This window comes from Ranitomeya imitator, chromosome 9 (assembly GCF_032444005.1).
Source record: "Ranitomeya imitator isolate aRanImi1 chromosome 9, aRanImi1.pri, whole genome shotgun sequence".
Classification (NCBI taxonomy): Eukaryota; Metazoa; Chordata; class Amphibia; order Anura; family Dendrobatidae; genus Ranitomeya; species Ranitomeya imitator.
This window is the reverse complement of record NC_091290.1, coordinates 156,035,578-156,056,167: the sequence shown is the minus strand read 5'-3', so window position 1 is coordinate 156,056,167 and position 20,590 is coordinate 156,035,578. Positions and strand designations below refer to the sequence as shown.

The window sequence follows — 20,590 nt, the reverse complement described above, 5'->3', positions numbered from 1 at the left end:
GAGTGGCTTCGTAAGAAGCATTTCAAGGTCCTGGAGTGGCCTAGCCAGTCTCCAGATCTCAACCCTATAGAAAACCTTTGGAGGGAGTTGAAAGTCCGTGTTGCCAAGCGAAAAGCCAAAAACATCACTGCTCTAGAGGAGATCTGCATGGAGGAATGGGCCAACATACCAACAACAGTGTGTGGCAAACTTGTGAAGACTTACAGAAAACGTTTGACCTCTGTCATTGCCAGCAAAGGATATATTACAAAGTATTGAGATGAAATTTTGTTTCTGACCAAATACTTATTTTCCACCATAATATGCAAATAAAATGTTAAAAAAACAGACAATGTGATTTTCTGGATTTTTTTTTCTCAGTTTGTCTCCCATAGTTGAGGTCTACCTATGATGTAAATTACAGACGCCTCTCATCTTTTTAAGTGGTGGAACTTGCACTATTGCTGACTGACTAAATACTTTTTTGCCCCACTGTATATAGAAAAGCAGTGGGATACCTAGAATAAGCCCCTGCTGTAAACTAAGAGGTCAATAGCCTTGTGTGTGTTTTTTCATCACATTGTAGCAGTGGAGGGATAACTAAGATAAGCCCCCCTGCACATGTGATAGCCGTCTGTTGGCCTAAAGTCACCCCAACCCGTGATGTAGAAGTGACGGTCACGGGGTGAGTCTCCGCCATTAACCCCTTCCTGTGTGTCCGGTGACGTCTCCGCCATTAACCCCTTCCTGTGTGGCCGGTGACGTCTCCGCCATTAACCCCTTCCTGTGTGTCCGGTGACGTCTCCGCCATTAACCCCGTCCTGTGTGTTCGGTGACGTCTCCGCCATTAACCCCTTCCTGTGTGTCCGGTGACGTCTCCGCCATTAACCCCTTTCTGTGTCCGGTGACGTCTCCGCCATTAACCCCGTCCTGTGTGTCCGGTGACGTCTCCGCCATTAACCCCTTCCTGTGTGTCCGGTGACGTCTCCGCCATTAACCCCTTCCTGTGTGTCCGGTGACGTCTCCGCCATTAACCCCTTCCTGTGTGGCCGGTGACGTCTCCGCCATTAACCCCTTCCTGTGTGTCCGGTGACGTCTCCGCCATTAACCCCTTCCTGTGTGTCCGGTGACGTCTCCGCCATTAACCCCGTCCTGTGTGTCCGGTGACGTCTCCGCCATTAACCCCTTCCTGTGTGTCCGGTGACGTCTCCGCCATTAACCCCTTCCTGTGTGTCCGGTGACGTCTCCGCCATCAACCCCGTCCTGTGTGTCCGGTGACGTCTCCGCCATTAACCCCTTTCTGTGTCCGGTGACGTCTCCGCCATTAACCCCTTCCTGTGTGTCCGGTGACGTCTCCGCCATTAACCCCTTCCTGTGTGTCCGGTGACGTCTCCGCCATTAACCCCTTCCTGTGTGTCCGGTGACGTCTCCGCCATTAACCCCTTCCTGTGTGTCCGGTGACGTCTCCGCCATAAACCCCGTCCTGTGTGTCCGGTGACGTCTCCGCCATTAACCCCTTCCTGTGTGTCCGGTGACGTCTCCGCCATTAACCCCTTCCTGTGTGTCCGGTGACGGCTCCGCCATTAACCCCTTCCTGTGTGTCCGGTGACGTCTCCGCCATTAACCCCTTCCTGTGTGTCCGGTGACGTCTCCGCCATTAACCCCTTCCTGTGTGTCCGGTGACGTCTCCGCCATTAACCCCTTCCTGTGTGTCCGGTGACGTCTCCGCCATTAACCCCTTCCTGTGTGTCCGGTGACGTCTCCGCCATTAACCCCGTCCTGTGTGTCCGGTGACGTCTCCGCCATTAACCCCTTTCTGTGTCCGGAGACGTCTCCGCCATTAACCCCTTCCTGTGTGTCCGGTGACGTCTCCGCCATTAACCCTTCTGTGTCCGGTGACGTCCCCGCCATTAACCCCGTCCTGTGTGTCCGGTGACGTCTCCGCCATTAACCCCTTCCTGTGTGTCCGGTGACGTCTCCGCCATTAACCCCTTCCTGTGTGTCCGGTGACGTCTCCGCCATTAACCCCTTCCTGTGTGTCCGGTGACGTCTCCGCCATTAACCCCTTTCTGTGTCCGGAGACGTCTCCGCCATTAACCCCTTCCTGTGTGTCCGGTGACGTCTCCGCCATTAACCCCTTCCTGTGTGTCCGGTGACGTCTCCGCCATTAACCCCGTCCTGTGTGTCCGGTGACGTCTCCGCCATTAACCCCGTCCTGTGTGTCCGGTGACGTCTCCGCCATTAACCCCGTCCTGTGTGTCCGGTGACGTCTCCGCCATTAACCCCTTTCTGTGTCCAGTGACGTCTCCGCCATTAACCCCTTCCTGTGTGTCCGGTGACATCTCCGCCATTAACCCCTTTCTGTGTCCGGAGACGTCTCCGCCATTAACCCCGTCCTGTGTGTCCGGTGACGTCTCCGCCATTAACCCCGTCCTGTGTGTCCGGTGACGTCTCCGCCATTAACCCCGTCCTGTGTGTCCGGTGACGTCTCCGCCATTAACCCCGTCCTGTGTGTCCGGTGACGTCTCCGCCATTAACCCCTTTCTGTGTCCGGTGACGTCTCCGCCATTAACCCCTTCCTGTGTGTCCGGTGACGTCTCCGCCATTAACCCCTTTCTGTGTCCGGAGACGTCTCCGCCATTAACCCCGTCCTGTGTGTCCGGTGACGTCTCCGCCATTAACCCCGTCCTGTGTGTCCGGTGACGTCTCCGCCATTAACCCCGTCCTGTGTGTCCGGTGACGTCTCCGCCATTAACCCCGTCCTGTGTGTCCGGTGACGTCTCCGCCATTAACCCCTTTCTGTGTCCGGTGACGTCTCCGCCATTAACCCCTTCCTGTGTGTCCGGTGACGTCTCCGCCATTAACCCCTTTCTGTGTCCGGAGACGTCTCCGCCATTAATCCCTTCCTGTGTGTCCGGTGACGTCTCCGCCATTAACCCCTTCCTGTGTGTCCGGTGACGTCTCCGCCATTAACCCCGTCCTGTGTGTCCGGTGACGTCTCCGCCATTAACCCCGTCCTGTGTGTCCGGTGACGTCTCCGCCATTAACCCTGTCCTGTGTGTCCGGTGACGTCTCCGCCATTAACCCCTTTCTGTGTCCGGAGACGTCTCCGCCATTAACCCCGTCCTGTGTGTCCGGTGACGTCTCCGCCATTAACCCCGTCCTGTGTGTCCGGTGACGTCTCCGCCATTAACCCCGTCCTGTGTGTCTGGTGACGTCTCCGCCATTAACCCCGTCCTGTGTGTCCGGTGACGTCTCCGCCATTAACCCCTTTCTGTGTCCGGTGACGTCTCCGCCATTAACTCCGTCCTGTGTGTCCGGTGACGTCTCCGCCATTAACCCCGTCCTGTGTGTCCGGTGACGTCTCCGCCATTAACCCCGTCCTGTGTGTCCGGTGACGTCTCCGCCATTAACCCCGTCCTGTGTGTCCGGTGACGTCTCCGCCATTAACCCCGTCCTGTGTGTCCGGTGACGTCTCCGCCATTAACCCCGTCCTGTGTGTCCGGTGACGTCTCCGCCATTAACCCCGTCCTGTGTGTCCGGTGACGTCTCCGCCATTAACCCCTTCCTGTGTGTCCGGTGACGTCTCCGCCATTAACCCCTTTCTGTGTCCGGTGACGTCTCCGCCATTAACCCCTTCCTGTGTGTCCGGTGACGTCTCCGCCATTAACCCCGTCCTGTGTGTCCGGTGACGTCTCCGCCATTAACCCCGTCCTGTGTGTCCGGTGACGTCTCCGCCATTAACCCCTTTCTGTGTCCGGAGACGTCTCCGCCATTAACCCCTTCCTGTGTGTCCGGTGACGTCTCCGCCATTAACCCCTTTCTGTGTCCGGAGACGTCTCCGCCATTAACCCCGTCCTGTGTGTCCGGTGACGTCTCCGCCATTAACCCCGTCCTGTGTGTCCGGTGACGTCTCCGCCATTAACCCCGTCCTGTGTGTCCGGTGACGTCTCCGCCATTAACCCCGTCCTGTGTGTCCGGTGACGTCTCCGCCATTAACCCCTTTCTGTGTCCGGTGACGTCTCCGCCATTAACCCCTTCCTGTGTGTCCGGTGACGTCTCCGCCATTAACCCCGTCCTGTGTGTCCGGTGACGTCTCCGCCATTAACCCCTTTCTGTGTCCGGTGACGTCTCCGCCATTAACCCCTTCCTGTGTGTCCGGTAACGTCTCCGCCATTAACCCCTTCCTGTGTGTCCGGTGACGTCTCCGCCATTAACCCCTTCCTGTGTGTCCGGTGACGTCTCCGCCATTAACCCCTTCCTGTGTGTCCGGTGACGTCTCCGCCATTAACCCCTTCCTGTGTGTCCGGTGACGTCTCCGCCATTAACCCCTTTCTGTGTCCGGTGACGTCTCCGCCATTAACCCCTTCCTGTGTGTCCGGTGACGTCTCCGCCATTAACCCCTTCCTGTGTGTCCGGTGACGTCTCCGCCATTAACCCCTTCCTGTGTGTCCGGTGACGTCTCCGCCATTAACCCCTTTCTGTGTCCGGTGATATCAGTGGTGTCGGGTCGGTAAAGTCTCTATCTCTCCTCTCTCTCACACGTCGCTCTTTCTCACTATGCTGAGGCTGCTCCGGTCTTCCCTGGAGGCCCCGCCTGTTCCGGTGACGTCATTTTTCTCATTTTCTCCCTGTTTATCTCAGACAGGAAATAACTTTTCCCATTTCCGCCAGGAACCATCATAGCGTCCGGCACGTTGTCGCCACGTCCTTACGTCACACGCACGCTGGGGACTTTGGGGGCGTGACCTTAAGTTTGTTTTGACGCTGGTTGTTAAGAAACCGCGAATGGGAGGGCAGGTCTGAACACGTGCCGAGCGGAGAGTGACCGGGAACCGGCGGCACCGGGAGGAGGGAGTGAGTGACCGGGAACCGGGAGGAGGGAGTGAGTGACCGGGGAACGGCGGCACCGGGAGGAGGGAGGGAGTGAGTGACCGGGGAACGGCGGCATCGGGAGGAGGGAGTGAGTGACCGGGGAACGGCGGCACCGGGAGGAGGGAGTGAGTGACCGGGGAACGGCGGCACCGGGAGGAGGGAGTGAGTGACCGGGGAACGGCGGCACCGGGAGGACGGAGTGAGTGACCGAGGAATGGCGTGACCGGGAGGAGGGAGTGAGTGACCGGGGAACGGCGGCAGCGGGGGGAGGGAGTGAGTGACCGGGGAATGGCGGTACCGGGAGGAGGGAGTGAGTGACCGGGAGGAGGGAGTGAGTGACCGGGGAACGGCGGGAGGAAGGAGTGAGTGACCGGGAGGAGGGAGTGAGTGACCGGGGAACGGCGGGAGGACGGAGTGAGTGACCGAGGAATGGCGTGACCGGGAGGAGGGAGTGAGTGACCGGGGAACGGCGGCAGCGGGGGGAGGGAGTGAGTGACCGGGGAATGGCGGTACCGGGAGGAGGGAGTGAGTGACCGGGAGGAGGGAGTGAGTGACCGGGGAACGGCGGGAGGAAGGAGTGAGTGACCGGGAGGAGGGAGTGAGTGACCGGGGAACGGCGGGAGGAAGGAGTGAGTGACCGGGGAACGGCGGCACCGGGAGGAGGGAGTGAGTGACCGGGAGGAGGGAGTGAGTGACCGGGGAACGGCGGGAGGAAGGAGTGAGTGACCGGGAGGAGGGAGTGAGTGACCGGGGAACGGCGGGAGGAAGGAGTGAGTGACCGGGGAACGGCGGCACCGGGAGGAGGGAGTGAGTGACCGGGAGGAGGGAGTGAGTGACCGGGGAACGGCGGGAGGAAGGAGTGAGTGACCGGGGAACGGCGGCACCGGGAGGAGGGAGTGAGTGACCGGGAGGAGGGAGTGAGTGACCGGGGAACGGCGGGAGGAAGGAGTGAGTGACCGGGGAACGGCGGGAGGAAGGAGTGAGTGACCGGGGAACGGCGGCACCGGGAGGAGGGAGTGAGTGACCGGGAGGAGGGAGTGAGTGACCGGGGAACGGCGGGAGGAAGGAGTGAGTGACCGGGGAACGGCGGCACCGGGAGGAGGGAGTGAGTGACCGGGGAACGGCGGCATCGGGAGGAGGGAGTGAGTGACCGGGGAACGGCGGCACCGGGAGGAGGGAGTGAGTGACCGGGGAACGGCGGCACCGGGAGGAGGGAGTGAGTGACCGGGAGGAGGGAGTGAGTGACCGGGGAACGGCGGGAGGAAGGAGGGAGTGACCGGGGAACGGCGGCATCGGGAGGAGGGAGTGAGTGATCGGGGAACGGCGGCATCGGGAGGAGGGAGTGAGTGACCGGGGAATGGCGGGTACCGGGAGGAGGGAGTGAGTGACCGGGGAATGGCGGTACCGGGAGGAGGGACTGAGGGACCGGGAGGAGGGAGTGAGTGACCGGGGAATGGCGGGTACCGGGAGGAGGGAGTGAGTGACCGGGGAATGGCGGTACCGGGAGGAGGGAGTGAGTGACCGGGAGGAGGGAGTGAGTGACCGGGGAACGGCGGCACCGGGAGGAGGGAGTGAGTGACCGGGAACCGGGAGGAGGGAGTGAGTGACCGGGGAACGGCGGCACCGGGAGGAGGGAGTGAGTGACCGGGAGGAGGGAGTGAGTGACCGGGGAACGGCGGGAGGAAGGAGTGAGTGACCGGGGAACGGCGGCACCGGGAGGAGGGAGTGAGTGACCGGGGAACGGCGGCATCGGGAGGAGGGAGTGAGTGACCGGGGAACGGCGGCACCGGGAGGAGGGAGTGAGTGACCGGGGAATGGCGGTACCGGGAGGAGGGAGTGAGTGACTGGGAACCGGGAGGAGGGAGTGAGTGACCGGGAACCAGCGGCATCGGGAGGAGGGAGTGAGTGACCGGGGAATGGCGGTACCGGGAGGAGGGACTGAGGGACCGGGAGGAGGGAGTGAGTGACCGGGGAACGGCGGCACCGGGAGGAGGGAGTGAGTGACCGGGAACCGGGAGGAGGGAGTGAGTGACCGGGAACCGGGAGGAGGGAGTGAGTGACCGGGGAACGGCGGCACCGGGAGGAGGGAGTGAGTGACCGGGGAACAGCGGGAGGAAGGAGGGAGTGACCGGGGAACGGCGGCACCGGGAGGAGGGAGTGAGTGACCAGGGAACGGCGGCATCGGGAGGAGGGAGTGAGTGACCGGGGAACGGCGGCACCGGGAGGAGGGAGTGAGTGACCGGGGAATGGCGGTACCGGGAGGAGGGAGTGAGTGACTGGGAACCGGGAGGAGGGAGTGAGTGTCCGGGAACCAGCGGCATCGGGAGGAGGGAGTGAGTGACCGGGGAATGGCGTGACCGGGAGGAGGGAGTGAGTGACCGGGGAACGGCGGCAGCGGGGGGAGGGAGTGAGTGACCGGGGAACGGCGGGAGGAAGGAGGGAGTGACCGGGGAACGGCGGCACCGGGAGGAGGGAGTGAGTGACCGGGGAACGGCGGCACCAGGAGGAGGGAGTGAGGGAACGGGAATCGGCGGCACCGGGAGGAGGGACTGAGTGAACGGGGAATGGCGGTACTGGGAGGAGGGAGTGAGTGACCGGGAACCAGCGGCATCGGGAGGAGGGAGTGAGTGACCGGGGAACGGCGGCACCGGGAGGAGGGAGTGAGTGACCGGGGAATGCCGGTACCGGGAGGAGGGAGTGAGTGACCGGGAACCAGCGGCATTGGGAGGAGGGAGTGAGTGACCTGGGAACGGCGGCAGCGGGAGGAGGGAGTGAGTGACCGGGGAACAGCGGCACCGGGAGGAGGGACTGAGTGACCGGGGAATGGCGGTACCGGGAGGAGGGAGTGAGTGACCGGGAACCAGCGACATCGGGAGGAGGGGGTGAGTGACCGGGGAATGGCGGGTACCGGGAGGAGGGAGTGAGTGACCGGGGAATGGCGGGTACCGGGAGGAGGGACTGAGGGACCGGGAGGAGGGAGTGAGTGACCGGGGAACGGCGGCACCGGGAGGAGGGAGTGAGTGACCGGGAACCGGGAGGAGGGAGTGAGTGACCGGGGAACGGCGGCACCGGGAGGAGGGAGTGAGTGACCGGGAGGAGGGAGTGAGTGACCGGGGAACGGCGGGAGGAAGGAGGGAGTGACCGGGGAACGGCGGCACCGGGAGGAGGGAGTGAGTGACCGGGGAACGGCGGCATCGGGAGGAGGGAGTGAGTGACCGGGGAACGGCGGCACCGGGAGGAGGGAGTGAGTGACCGGGGAATGGCGGTAGCGGGAGGAGGGAGTGAGTGACTGGGAACCGGGAGGAGGGAGTGAGTGACCGGGAACCAGCGGCATCGGGAGGAGGGAGTGAGTGACCGGGGAATGGCGGTACCGGGAGGAGGGACTGAGGGACCGGGAGGAGGGAGTGAGTGACCGGGGAACGGCGGCACCGGGAGGAGGGAGTGAGTGACCGGGAACCGGGAGGAGGGAGTGAGTGACCGGGAACCGGGAGGAGGGAGTGAGTGACCGGGGAACGGCGGCACCGGGAGGAGGGAGTGAGTGACCGGGGAACAGCGGGAGGAAGGAGGGAGTGACCGGGGAACGGCGGCACCGGGAGGAGGGAGTGAGTGACCGGGGAACGGCGGCATCGGGAGGAGGGAGTGAGTGACCGGGGAACGGCGGCACCGGGAGGAGGGAGTGAGTGACCGGGGAATGGCGGTACCGGGAGGAGGGAGTGAGTGACTGGGAACCGGGAGGAGGGAGTGAGTGTCCGGGAACCAGCGGCATCGGGAGGAGGGAGTGAGTGACCGGGGAATGGCGTGACCGGGAGGAGGGAGTGAGTGACCGGGGAACGGCGGCAGCGGGGGGAGGGAGTGAGTGACCGGGGAACGGCGGGAGGAAGGAGGGAGTGACCGGGGAACGGCGGCACCGGGAGGAGGGAGTGAGTGACCGGGGAACGGCGGCACCAGGAGGAGGGAGTGAGGGAACGGGAATCGGCGGCACCGGGAGGAGGGACTGAGTGAACGGGGAATGGCGGTACTTGGAGGAGGGAGTGAGTGACCGGGAACCAGCGGCATCGGGAGGAGGGAGTGAGTGACCGGGGAACGGCGGCACCGGGAGGAGGGAGTGAGTGACCGGGGAATGCCGGTACCGGGAGGAGGGAGTGAGTGACCGGGAACCAGCGGCATTGGGAGGAGGGAGTGAGTGACCTGGGAACGGCGGCAGCGGGAGGAGGGAGTGAGTGACCGGGGAACAGCGGCACCGGGAGGAGGGACTGAGTGACCGGGGAATGGCGGTACCGGGAGGAGGGAGTGAGTGACCGGGAACCAGCGACATCGGGAGGAGGGGGTGAGTGACCGGGAAACGGCGGTAGCGGGAGGGAGTGAGAGACCGGGAACCGGCGGCTCCGGGAGGAGGGAGTGAGTGACCGGGGAACGGCGGCACCAGGAGGAGGGAGTAAGTGACCGGGGAATGGCGGTACTGGGAGGAGGGAGTGAGTGACCGGGAACCAGCGGCATCGGGAGGAGGGAGTGAGTGACCGGGGAACGGCGGCACCGGGAGGAGGGAGCGAGTGACCGGGGAATGGCGGGTACCGGGAGGAGGGAGTGAGTGACCGGGAACCAGCGACATCGGGAGGAGGGAGTGAGTGACCGGGGAACGGCGGCACCGGGAGGAGGGACTGAGGGACCGGGGAATGGCGGTATCGGGAGGAGGGAGTGAGTGACTGGGAACCGGGAGGAGGGAGTGAGTGACCGGGAACCAGCGGCATCGGGAGGAGGGAGTGAGTGACCAGGAACCAGCGGCATCGGGAGGAGGGAGTGAGTGACCGGGGAACGGCGGCACCGGGAGGAGGGAGTGAGTGACCGGGAACCAGCGGCATCGGGAGGAGGGAGTGAGTGGGGAACGGCGGCATCGGGAGGAGGGACTGAGTGACCGGGGAATGGCGGTACCGGGAGGAGGGAGTGAGTGACTGGGAACCGGGAGGAGGGAGTGAGTGACCGGGAACCAGCGGCATCGGGAGGAGGGAGTGAGTGACCGGGAGGAGGGAGTGAGTGACCAGGGAACGGCGGCACCGGGAGGAGGGAGTGAGTGACCGGGGAATGGCGGTACCGGGAGGAGGGAGGGAGTGACCGGGAGGAGGGAGTGAGTGACCGGGGAACGGCGGCAGCGGGGGGAGGGAGTAAGTGACCGGGGAACGGCGGGAGGAAGGAGGGAGTGACCGGGGAACGGCGGCACCGGGAGGAGGGAGTGAGTGACCGGAGAACGGCGGCACCAGGAGGAGGGAGTGAGGGAACGGGAATCGGCGGCACCGGGAGGAGGGAGTGAGTGACCGGGGAACGGCGGCACCGGGAGGAGGGACTGAGTGACCGGGGAATGGCGGTACTGGGAGGAGGGAGTGAGTGACCGGGAACCATCGGCATCGGGAGGAGGGAGTGAGTGACCGGGGAACGGCGGCACCGGGAGGAGGGAGTGAGTGACCGGGGAATGGCGGTACCGGAAGGAGGGAGTGAGTGACCGGGAACCAGCGACATCGGGAGGAGGGAGTGAGTGACCGGGGAACGGCGGCACCGGGAGGAGGGACTGAGGGACCGGGGAATGGCGGTATCGGGAGGAGGGAGTGAGTGACTGGGAACCGGGAGGAGGGAGTGAGTGACCGGGAACCAGCGGCATCGGGAGGAGGGAGTGAGTGACCAGGAACCAGCGTCATCGGGAGGAGGGAGTGAGTGACCGGGGAACGGCGGCATCGGGAGGAGGGAGTGAGTGACCGGGAACCAGCGGCATCGGGAGGAGGGAGTGAGTGGGGAACGGCGGCATCGGGAGGAGGGACTGAGTGACCGGGGAATGGCGGTACCGGGAGGAGGGAGTGAGTGACCAGGAACCAGCGGCATCGGGAGGAGGGAGTGAGTGACCGGGAACCAGCGGCAACGGGAGGAGGGAGTGAGTGACCGGGGAACGGCGGTACCGGGAGGAGGGAGTGAGTGACCGGGAACCAGCGGCATCGGGAGGAGGGAGTGAGTGACCGGGAACCAGCGGCATCGGGAGGAGGGAGTGAGTGACCGGGAACCAGCGGCATCGGGAGGAGGGACTGAGTGACCGGGGAACGGCGGCACCGGGAGGAGGGACTGAGTGACCGGGGAATGGCGGTAACGGGAGGAGGGAGTGAGTGACTGGGAACCGGGAGGAGGGAGTGAGTGACCGGGAACCAGCGGCATCGGGAGGAGGGAGTGAGTGACCGGGAACCAGCGGCATCGGGAGGAGGGAGTGAGTGACCGGGGAACGGCGGCACCGGGAGGAGGGAGTGAGTGACCGGGGAATGGCGGTACCGGGAGGAGGGAGTGAGTGACCGGGGAACGGCGGCATCGGGAGGAGGGAGTGAGAGACGGGAACGGCGGCACCGGGAGGAGGGAGTGAGAGACCGGGCACCGGGAGGAGGGAGTGAGTGACCGGGGAACGGCGGCACCGGGAGGAGGGAGTGAGAGACGGGAACGGCGGCAGCGGGGGGAGGGAGTGAGTGACCGGGGAACGGCGGGAGGAAGGAGGGAGTGACCGGGGAACGGCGGCACCGGGAGGAGGGAGTGAGTGACCGGGGAATCGGCGGCATCGGGAGGAGGGAGTGAGTGACCTGGGAACGGCGGCACCGGGAGGAGGGACTGAGTGACCGGGGAATGGCGGTACTGGGAGGAGGGACTGAGTGACCGGGAACCAGCGGCATCGGGAGGAGGGATTGAGTGACCGGGGAACGGCGGCACCGGGAGGAGGGAGTGAGTGACCGGGGAATGGCGGTACCGGGAGGAGGGAGTGAGTGACCGGGAACCAGCGGCATTGGGAGGAGGGAGTGAGTGACCTGGGACCGGCGGCAGCGGGAGGAGGGAGTGAGTGACCGGGGAACGGCGGCACCGGGAGGAGGGACTGAGTGACCGGGGAATGGCGGGTACCGGGAGGAGGGAGTGAGTGACCGGGAACCAGCGACATCGGGTGGAGGGAGTGAGTGACCGGGAAACGGCGGCAGCGGGAGGGAGTGAGAGACCGGGAACCGGCGGCTCCGGGAGGAGGGAGTGAGTGACCGGGGAACGGCGGCACCAGGAGGAGGGAGTGAGGGAACGGGCGGCATCGGGAGGAGGGAGTGAGTGACCGGGAACCAGCGGCATCGGGAGGAGGGAGTGAGTGACCGGGAACCAGCGGCATCGGGAGGAGGGAGTGAGTGACCGGGGAACGGCGGCACCGGGAGGAGGGACTGAGTGACCGGGGAATGGCGGTACCGGGAGGAGGGAGTGAGTGACTGGGAATCGGGAGGAGGGAGTGAGTGACCGGGAACCAGCGGCATCGGGAGGAGGGAGTGAGTGACCGGGGAACGGCGGCACCGGGAGGAGGGAGTGAGTGACCGGGGAATGGCGGTACCGGGAGGAGGGAGTGAGTGACCGGGGAACGGCGGCATCGGGAGGAGGGAGTGAGAGACGGGAACGGCGGCACCGGGAGGAGGGAGTGAGAGACCGGGCACCTGGAGGAGGGAGTGAGTGACCGGGGAACGGCGGCACCGGGAGGAGGGAGTGAGAGACGGGAACGGCGGCAGCGGGGGAAGGGAGTGAGTGACCGGGGAACGGCGGGAGGAAGGAGGGAGTGACCGGGGAACGGCGGCACCGGGAGGAGGGAGTGAGTGACCGGGGAACGGCGGCACCAGGAGGAGGGAGTGAGGGAACGGGAATCGGCGGCACCGGGAGGAGGGAGTGAGTGACCTGGGAACGGCGGCACCGGGAGGAGGGACTGAGTGACCGGGGAATGGCGGGTACTGGGAGGAGGGAGTGAGTGACCGGGAACCAGCGACATCGGGAGGAGGTATTGAGTGACCGGGGAACGGCGGCATCGGGAGGAGGGAGTGAGTGACCGGGGAATGGCGGTACCGGGAGGAGGGAGTGAGTGACCGGGAACCAGCGGCATTGGGAGGAGGGAGTGAGTGACCTGGGAACGGCGGCAGCGGGAGGAGGGAGTGAGTGACTGGGGAACGACGGCACCGGGAGGAGGGACTGAGTGACCGGGGAATGGCGGGTACCGGGAGGAGGGAGTGAGTGACCGGGAACCAGCGACATCGGGTGGAGGGAGTGAGTGACCGGGAAACGGCGGCAGCGGGAGGAAGTGAGAGACCGGGAACCAGCGACATGGGGAGGAGGGAGTGAGTGACCGGGGAACGGCGGCACCAGGAGGAGGGAGTGAGGGAACGGGCGGCATCGGGAGGAGGGATTGAGTGACCGGGGAACGGCGGCACCAGGAGGAGGGAGTGAGGGAACGGGAACCGGCGGTACCGGGAGGAGGGAGGGAGTAAAAGGGGAACGGCGGCAGCGGGGGGAGGGAGTGAGTGACCGGGGAACGGCGGCACCGGGAGGAGGGAGTGACAGACCGGAAAACGGCGGCACCGCGGGAGGTGGGAGTGAGTGACCGGGGAACGGCGGTTCCGGGAGTAGGGAGTGAGTGACTGGGAACCAGCGGCATCGGGAGGAGGGAGTGAGTGACCGGGAACCAGCGGCATCGGGAGGAGGGAGTGAGTGACCAGGGAACGGCGGCATCGGGAGGAGGGAGTGACTGGGGAACGGCGGCACCGGGAGGAGGGACTGAGTGACCGGGGAATGGCGGGTACCGGGAGGAGGCAGTGAGTGACTGGGAACCGGGAGGAGGGAGTGAGTGACCGGGAACCAGCGGCATCGGGAGGAGGGAGTGTGTGACCGGGAGGAGGGAGTGAGTGACCGGGGAACGGCGGCACCGGGAGGAGGGAGTGCGTGACCGGGGAACGGCGGCATCGGGAGGAGGGAGTGAGTGACCGGGGAATGGCGGGTACCGGGAGGAGGGAGGGAGTGAGTGACCGGGGAACGGCGGCAGCGGGGGGAGGGAGTGAGTGACCGGGGAACGGCGGGAGGAAGGAGGGAGAGACCGGGGAACGGCGGCACCGGGAGGAGGGAGTGAGTGTCGGGGAACGGCGGCACCAGGAGGAGGGAGTGAGGGAACGGGAATCGGCGGAACCGGTAGGAGGGAGTGAGTGACCGGGGAACGGCGGCACCGGGAGGAGGGACTGAGTGACCGGGGAATGGCGGTACTGGGAGGAGGGAGTGAGTGACCGGGAACCAGCGGCATCGGGAGGAGGGAGTGAGTGACCGGGGAACGGCGGCACCGGGAGGAGGGAGTGAGTGACCGGGGAATGGCGGTACCGGGAGGAGGGAGTGAGTGACCGGGAACCAGCGACATCGGGAGGAGGGAGTGAGTGACCGGGGAACGGCGGCACCGGGAGGAGGGACTGAGGGACCGGGGAATGGCGGTACCGGGAGGAGGGAGTGAGTGACTGGGAACCGGGAGGAGGGAGTGAGTGACCGGGTACCAGCGGCACCGGGAGGAGGGAGTGAGTGACCGGGAACCAGCGGCATCGGGAGGAGGGAGTGAGTGACCGGGGAACGGCGGCACCGGGAGGAGGGAGTGAGTGACCGGGAACCAGCGGCATCGGGAGGAGGGAGTGAGTGGGGAACGGCGGCACCGGGAGGAGGGACTGAGTGACCGGGGAATGGCGGGTACCGGGAGGAGGGAGTGAGTGACCGGGAACCAGCGGCATCGGGAGGAGGGAGTGAGTGACCGGGGAACGGCGGTACCGGGAGGAGGGAGTGAGTGACTGGGAACCGGGAGGAGGGAGTGAGTGACCGGGAACCAGCGGCATCGGGAGGAGGGAGTGAGTGACCGGGAACCAGCGGCATCGGGAGGAGGGAGTGAGTGACCGGGAACCAGCGGCATCGGGAGGAGGGAGTGAGTGACCGGGGAACGGCGGCACCGGGAGGAGGGACTGAGTGACCGGGGAATGGCGGTACCGGGAGGAGGGAGTGAGTGACTGGGAACCGGGAGGAGGGAGTGAGTGACCGGGAACCAGCGGCATCGGGAGGAGGGAGTGAGTGACCGGGAACCAGCAGCATCGGGAGGAGGGAGTGAGTGACCGGGGAACGGCGGCATCGGGAGGAGGGAGTGAGTGACCGGGGAATGGCGGGTACCGGGAGGAGGGAGTGAGTGACCGGGGAACGGCGGCACCGGGAGGAGGGAGTGAGAGACCGGGCACCGGGAGGAGTGAGTGAGTGACCGGGGAATGGCGGCACCGGGAGGAGGGAGTGAGAGACGGGAACGGCGGCACCGGGAGGAGGGAGTGAGAGACCGGGAAACGGCAACGGGAGGAGGGAGTGAGTGACCGGGAACCAGCGGCATCGGGAGGAGGGAGTGAGTGACCGGGGAACGGCGGCACCGGGAGGAGGGAGTGAGTGACCGGGAGGAGGGAGTGAGTGACCGGGGAACGGCGGCACCGGGAGGAGGGAGTGAGTGACCGGGAGGAGGGAGTGAGTGACCGGGGAACGGCGGCAGCGGGGGGAGGGAGTGAGTGACCGGGGAACGGCGGGAGGACGGAGGGAGTGACCGGGGAACGGCGGCACCGGGAGGAGGGAGTGAGAGACAGGGGAACGGCGGCATCGGGAGGAGGGAGTGAGTGACTGGGGAACGGCGGCACCGGGAGGAGGGAGTGAGTGACCGGGGAATGGCGGAACCGGGAATGAGTGACCGGGAGGAGGGAGGGAGTGACCGGGGAACGGTGGCAGCGGGGGGAGGGAGTGTGTGACCAGGGAACGGCGGGAGGAGGGAGGGAGTGACCGGGGAACGGCGGCATTGGGAGGAGGGAGTGAGAGACCGGGGAACGGCGCCACCGCGAGGAGGGAGTGAGTGACTGGGGAACGGCGCCATCGGCAGGAGGGAGTGAGTGACTGGGGAACGGCGGCACCGGGAGGAGGGAGTGAGTGACCGGGAGGAGGGAGTGTGTGACCGGGAACCAGCGGCATCGGGAGGAGGGAGTGAGTGACAGGAACCAGCGGCATCGGGAGGAGGGAGTGAGTGACCGGGGAACGGCGGCACCGGGAGGAGGGAGTGAGTGACCGGGGAATGGCGGGTACCGGGAGGAGGGAGTGAGTGACCGGGGAACGGCGGCATCGGGAGGAGGGAGTGAGAGACGGGAACGGCGGCACCGGGAGGAGGGAGTGAGAGACCGGGCACCGGGAGGAGGGAGTGAGTGACCGGGGAACGGCGGCACCGGGAGGAGGGAGTGAGAGACGGGAACGGCGGCAGCGGGGGGAGGGAGTGAGTGACCGGGGAACGGCGGCACCGGGAGGAGGGAGTGAGAGACGGGAACGGCGGCAGCGGGGGGAGGGAGTGAGTGACCGGGGAACGGCGGGAGGAAGGAGGGAGTGACCGGGGAACGGCGGCACCGGGAGGAGGGAGTGAGTGTCCGGGGAACGGCGGCACCAGGAGGAGGGAGTGAGGGAACGGGAATCGGCGGCACCGGGAGGAGGGAGTGAGTGACTGGGAATCGGGAGGAGGGAGTGAGTGACCGGGAACCAGCGGCATCGGGAGGAGGGAGTGAGTGACCGGGGAACGGCGGCATCGGGAGGAGGGAGTGAGTGACCGGGGAATGGCGGGTACCGGGAGGAGGGAGTGAGTGACCGGGGAACGGCGGCATCGGGAGGAGGGAGTGAGAGACGGGAACGGCGGCATCGGGAGGAGGGAGTGAGAGACCGGGCACCAGGAGGAGGGAGTGAGTGACCGGGGAACGGCGGCACCGGGAGGAGGGAGTGAGAGACGGGAACGGCGGCAGCGGGGGGAGGGAGTGAGTGACCGGGGAACGGCGGGAGGAAGGAGGGAGTGACCGGGGAACGGCGGCACCGGGAGGAGGGAGTGAGTGACCGGGGAACGGCGGCACCAGGAGGAGGGAGTGAGGGAACGGGAATCGGCGGCACCGGGAGGAGGGAGTGAGTGACCTTGGAACGGCGGCACCGGGAGGAGGGACTGAGTGACCGGGGAATGGCGGTACTGGGAGGAGGGAGTGAGTGACCGGGAACCAGCGACATCGGGAGGAGGTATTGAGTGACCGGGGAACGGCGGCATCGGGAGGAGGGAGTGAGTGATCGGGGAATGGCGGTACCAGGAGGAGGGAGTGAGTGACCGGGAACCAGCGGCATTGGGAGGAGGGAGTGAGTGACCTGGGAACGGCGGCAGCGGGAGGAGGGAGTGAGTGACTGGGGAACGGCGGCACCGGGAGGAGGGACTGAGTGACCGGGGAATGGCGGTACCGGGAGGAGGGAGTGAGTGACCGGGAACCAGCGACATCGGGTGGAGGGAGTGAGTGACCGGGAAACGGCGGCAGCGGGAGGGAGTGAGAGACCGGGAACCAGCGACATCGGGAGGAGGGAGTGAGTGACCGGGGAACGGCGGCACCAGGAGGAGGGAGTGAGGGAACGGGCGGCATCGGGAGGAGGGATTGAGTGACCGGGGAACGGCGGCACCAGGAGGAGGGAGTGAGGGAACGGGAACCGGCGGTACCGGGAGGAGGGAGGGAGTAAAAGGGGAACGGCGGCAGCGGGGGGAGGGAGTGAGTGACCGGGGAACGGCGGCACCGGGAGGAGGGAGTGACAGACCGGAAAACGGCGGCACCGCGGGAGGTGGGAGTGAGTGATCGGGGAACGGCGGTTCCGGGAGTAGGGAGTGAGTGACTGGGAACCAGCGGCATCGGGAGGAGGGAGTGAGTGACCGGGAACCAGCGGCATCGGGAGGAGGGAGTGAGTGACCAGGGAACGGCGGCATCGGGAGGAGGGAGTGAGTGACCGGGGAACGGCGGCACCGGGAGGAGGGACTGAGTGACCGGGGAATGGCGGGTACCGGGAGGAGGGAGTGAGTGACTGGGAACCGGGAGGAGGGAGTAAGTGACCGGGAACCAGCGGCATCGGGAGGAGGGAGGGAGTGACCGGGGAACGGCGGCACCGGGAGGAGGGAGTGAGTGCCCGGGGAACGGCGGCATCGGGAGGAGGGAGTGAGTGACCGGGGAATGGCGGTACCGGGAGGAGGGAGGGAGTGAGTGACCGGGGAACGGCGGCAGCGGGGGGAGGGAGTGAGTGACCGGGGAACGGCGGGAGGAAGGAGGGAGTGACCGGGGAACGGCGGCACCGGGAGGAGGGAGTGAGTGCCGGGGAACGGCGGCACCAGGAGGAGGGAGTGAGGGAACGGGAATCGGCGGCACCGGGAGGAGGGAGTGAGTGACCGGGGAACGGCGGCACCGGGAGGAGGGACTGAGTGACCGGGGAATGGCGGTACTGGGAGGAGGGAGTGAGTGACCGGGAACCAGCGGCATCGGGAGGAGGGAGTGAGTGACCGGGGAACGGCGGCACCGGGAGGAGGGAGTGAGTGACCGGGGAATGGCGGTACCGGGAGGAGGGAGTGAGTGACCGGGAACCAGCGACATCGGGAGGAGGGAGTGAGTGACCGGGGAACGGCGGCACCGGGAGGAGGGACTGAGGGACCGGGGAATGGCGGGTACCGGGAGGAGGGAGTGAGTGACTGGGAACCGGGAGGAGGGAGTAAGTGACCGGGAACCAGCGGCATCGGGAGGAGGGAGGGAGTGACCGGGGAACGGCGGCACCGGGAGGAGGGAGTGAGTGCCCGGGGAACGGCGGCATCGGGAGGAGGGAGTGAGTGACCGGGGAATGGCGGTACCGGGAGGAGGGAGGGAGTGAGTGACCGGGGAACGGCGGCAGCGGGGGGAGGGAGTGAGTGACCGGGGAACGGCGGGAGGAAGGAGGGAGTGACCGGGGAACGGCGGCACCGGGAGGAGGGAGTGAGTGCCGGGGAACGGCGGCACCAGGAGGAGGGAGTGAGGGAACGGGAATCGGCGGCACCGGGAGGAGGGAGTGAGTGACCGGGGAACGGCGGCACCGGGAGGAGGGACTGAGTGACCGGGGAATGGCGGTACTGGGAGGAGGGAGTGAGTGACCGGGAACCAGCGGCATCGGGAGGAGGGAGTGAGTGACCGGGGAACGGCGGCACCGGGAGGAGGGAGTGAGTGACCGGGGAATGGCGGTACCGGGAGGAGGGAGTGAGTGACCGGGAACCAGCGACATCGGGAGGAGGGAGTGAGTGACCGGGGAACGGCGGCACCGGGAGGAGGGACTGAGGGACCGGGGAATGGCGGTACCGGGAGGAGGGAGTGAGTGACTGGGATCCGGGAGGAGGGAGTGAGTGACCGGGAACCAGCGGCATCGGGAGGAGGGAGTGAGTGACCGGGAACCAGCGGCATCGGGAGGAGGGAGTGAGTGACCGGGGAACGGCGGCACTGGGAGGAGGGAGTGAGTGACCGGGAACCAGCGGCATCGGGAGGAGGGAGTGAGTGGGGAACAGCGGCACCGGGAGGAGGGAGTGAGTGACCGGGGAATGGCGGGTACCGGGAGGAGGGAGTGAGTGACCGGGGAACGGCGGTACCGGGAGGAGGGAGTGAGTGACTGGGAACCGGGAGGAGGGAGTGAGTGACTGGGAACCAGCGGCATCGGGAGGAGGGAGTGAGTGACCGGGAACCAGCGGCATCGGGAGGAGGGAGTGAGTGACCGGGAATCAGCGGCATCGGGAGGAGGGAGTGAGTGACCGGGGAACGGCGGCATCGGGAGGAGGGACTGAGTGACCGGGGAATGGCGGTACCGGGAGGAGGGAGTGAGTGACTGGGAACCGGGAGGAGGGAGTGAGTGACCGGGAACCAGCGGCATCGGGAGGAGGGAGTGAGTGACCGGGAACCAGCGGCATCGGGAGGAGGGAGTGAGTGACCGGGGAACGGCGGCATCGGGAGGAGGGAGTGAGTGACCGGGGAATGGCGGTACCGGGAGGAGGGAGTGAGTGACCGGGGAACGGCGGCATCGGGAGGAGGGAGTGAGAGACGGGAACGGCGGCATCGGGAGGAGGGAGTGAGAGACGGGAACGGCGGCACCGCGAGGAGGGAGTGAGAGACCGGGCACCGGGAGGAGTGAGTGAGTGACCGGGGAATGGCTGTACCGGGAGGAGGGAGTGAGTGACCGGGGAACGGCGGCATCGGGAGGAGGGAGTGAGTGACCGGGGAATGGCGGGTACCGGGAGGAGGGAGTGAGTGACCGGGGAACGGCGGCATCGGGAGGAGGGAGTGAGAGACGGGAACGGCGGCACCGGGAGGAGGGATTGAGAGACCGGGCACCGGGAGGAGTGAGTGAGTGACCGGGGAATGGCTGTACTGGGAGGAGGGAGTGAGTGACCGGGAGGAGGGAGTGAGTGACCGGGGAACGGCGGCACCGGGAGGAGGGAGTGAGTGACCGGGGAACGGCGGCAGCGGGGGGAGGGAGTGAGTGATCGGGGAACGGCGGGAGGACGGAGGGAGTGACCGGGGAACGGCGGCACCGGGAGGAGGGAGTGAGAGACAGGGGAACGGCGGCATCGGGAGGAGGGAGTGAGTGACTGGGGAACGGCGGCACCGGGAGGAGGGAGTGAGTGACCGGGGAATGGCGGCACCGGGAATGAGTGACCGGGAGGAGGGAGGGAGTGACCGGGGAACGGCGGCAGCGGGGGGAGGGAGTGTGTGACCAGGGAACGGCGGGAGGAGGGAGGGAGTGACCGGGGAACGGCGGCATCGGGAGGAGGGAGTGAGAGACCGGGGAACGGCGCCACCGCGAGGAGGGAGTGAGTGACTGGGGAACGGCGCCACCGGGAGGAGGGAGTGAGTGACTGGGGAACGGCGGCACCGGGAGGAGGGAGTGAGTGACCGGAACCAGCGGCATCGGGAGGAGGGAGTGAGTGACCGGGAACCAGCGGCATCGGGAGGAGGGAGTGAGTGACCGGGGAATGGGAGGAGGGAGTGAGTGACCGGGGAACGGCGGCACCGGGAGGAGGGAGTGAGTGACCGGGGAACGGCGG

At 66.4% G+C, this 20,590-nt stretch overlaps 1 protein-coding gene across 3 annotated transcripts in view; it reads left to right on the top strand.

Annotated features, from left to right (window-relative positions):
- Window positions 1-4,697: 4,697 nt before the first annotated feature.
- Window positions 4,698-20,590, top strand: part of KATNB1 (katanin regulatory subunit B1) — a 69,713-nt gene continuing 53,820 nt past the window's right edge. For 2 of the 3 annotated variants that reach the window (XM_069739597.1, XM_069739598.1), the window contains exon 1: window positions 4,698-4,836. Coding sequence is in view for 1 of the 3 variants with exons in the window: in XM_069739600.1 (XP_069595701.1) it covers window positions 4,768-4,779 (12 nt within the window). In the remaining 2 variants the exon portion in view is untranslated. The remainder of the gene's footprint in view (window positions 4,837-20,590) is intronic. The other variant, XM_069739600.1, reaches the window with a different exon arrangement.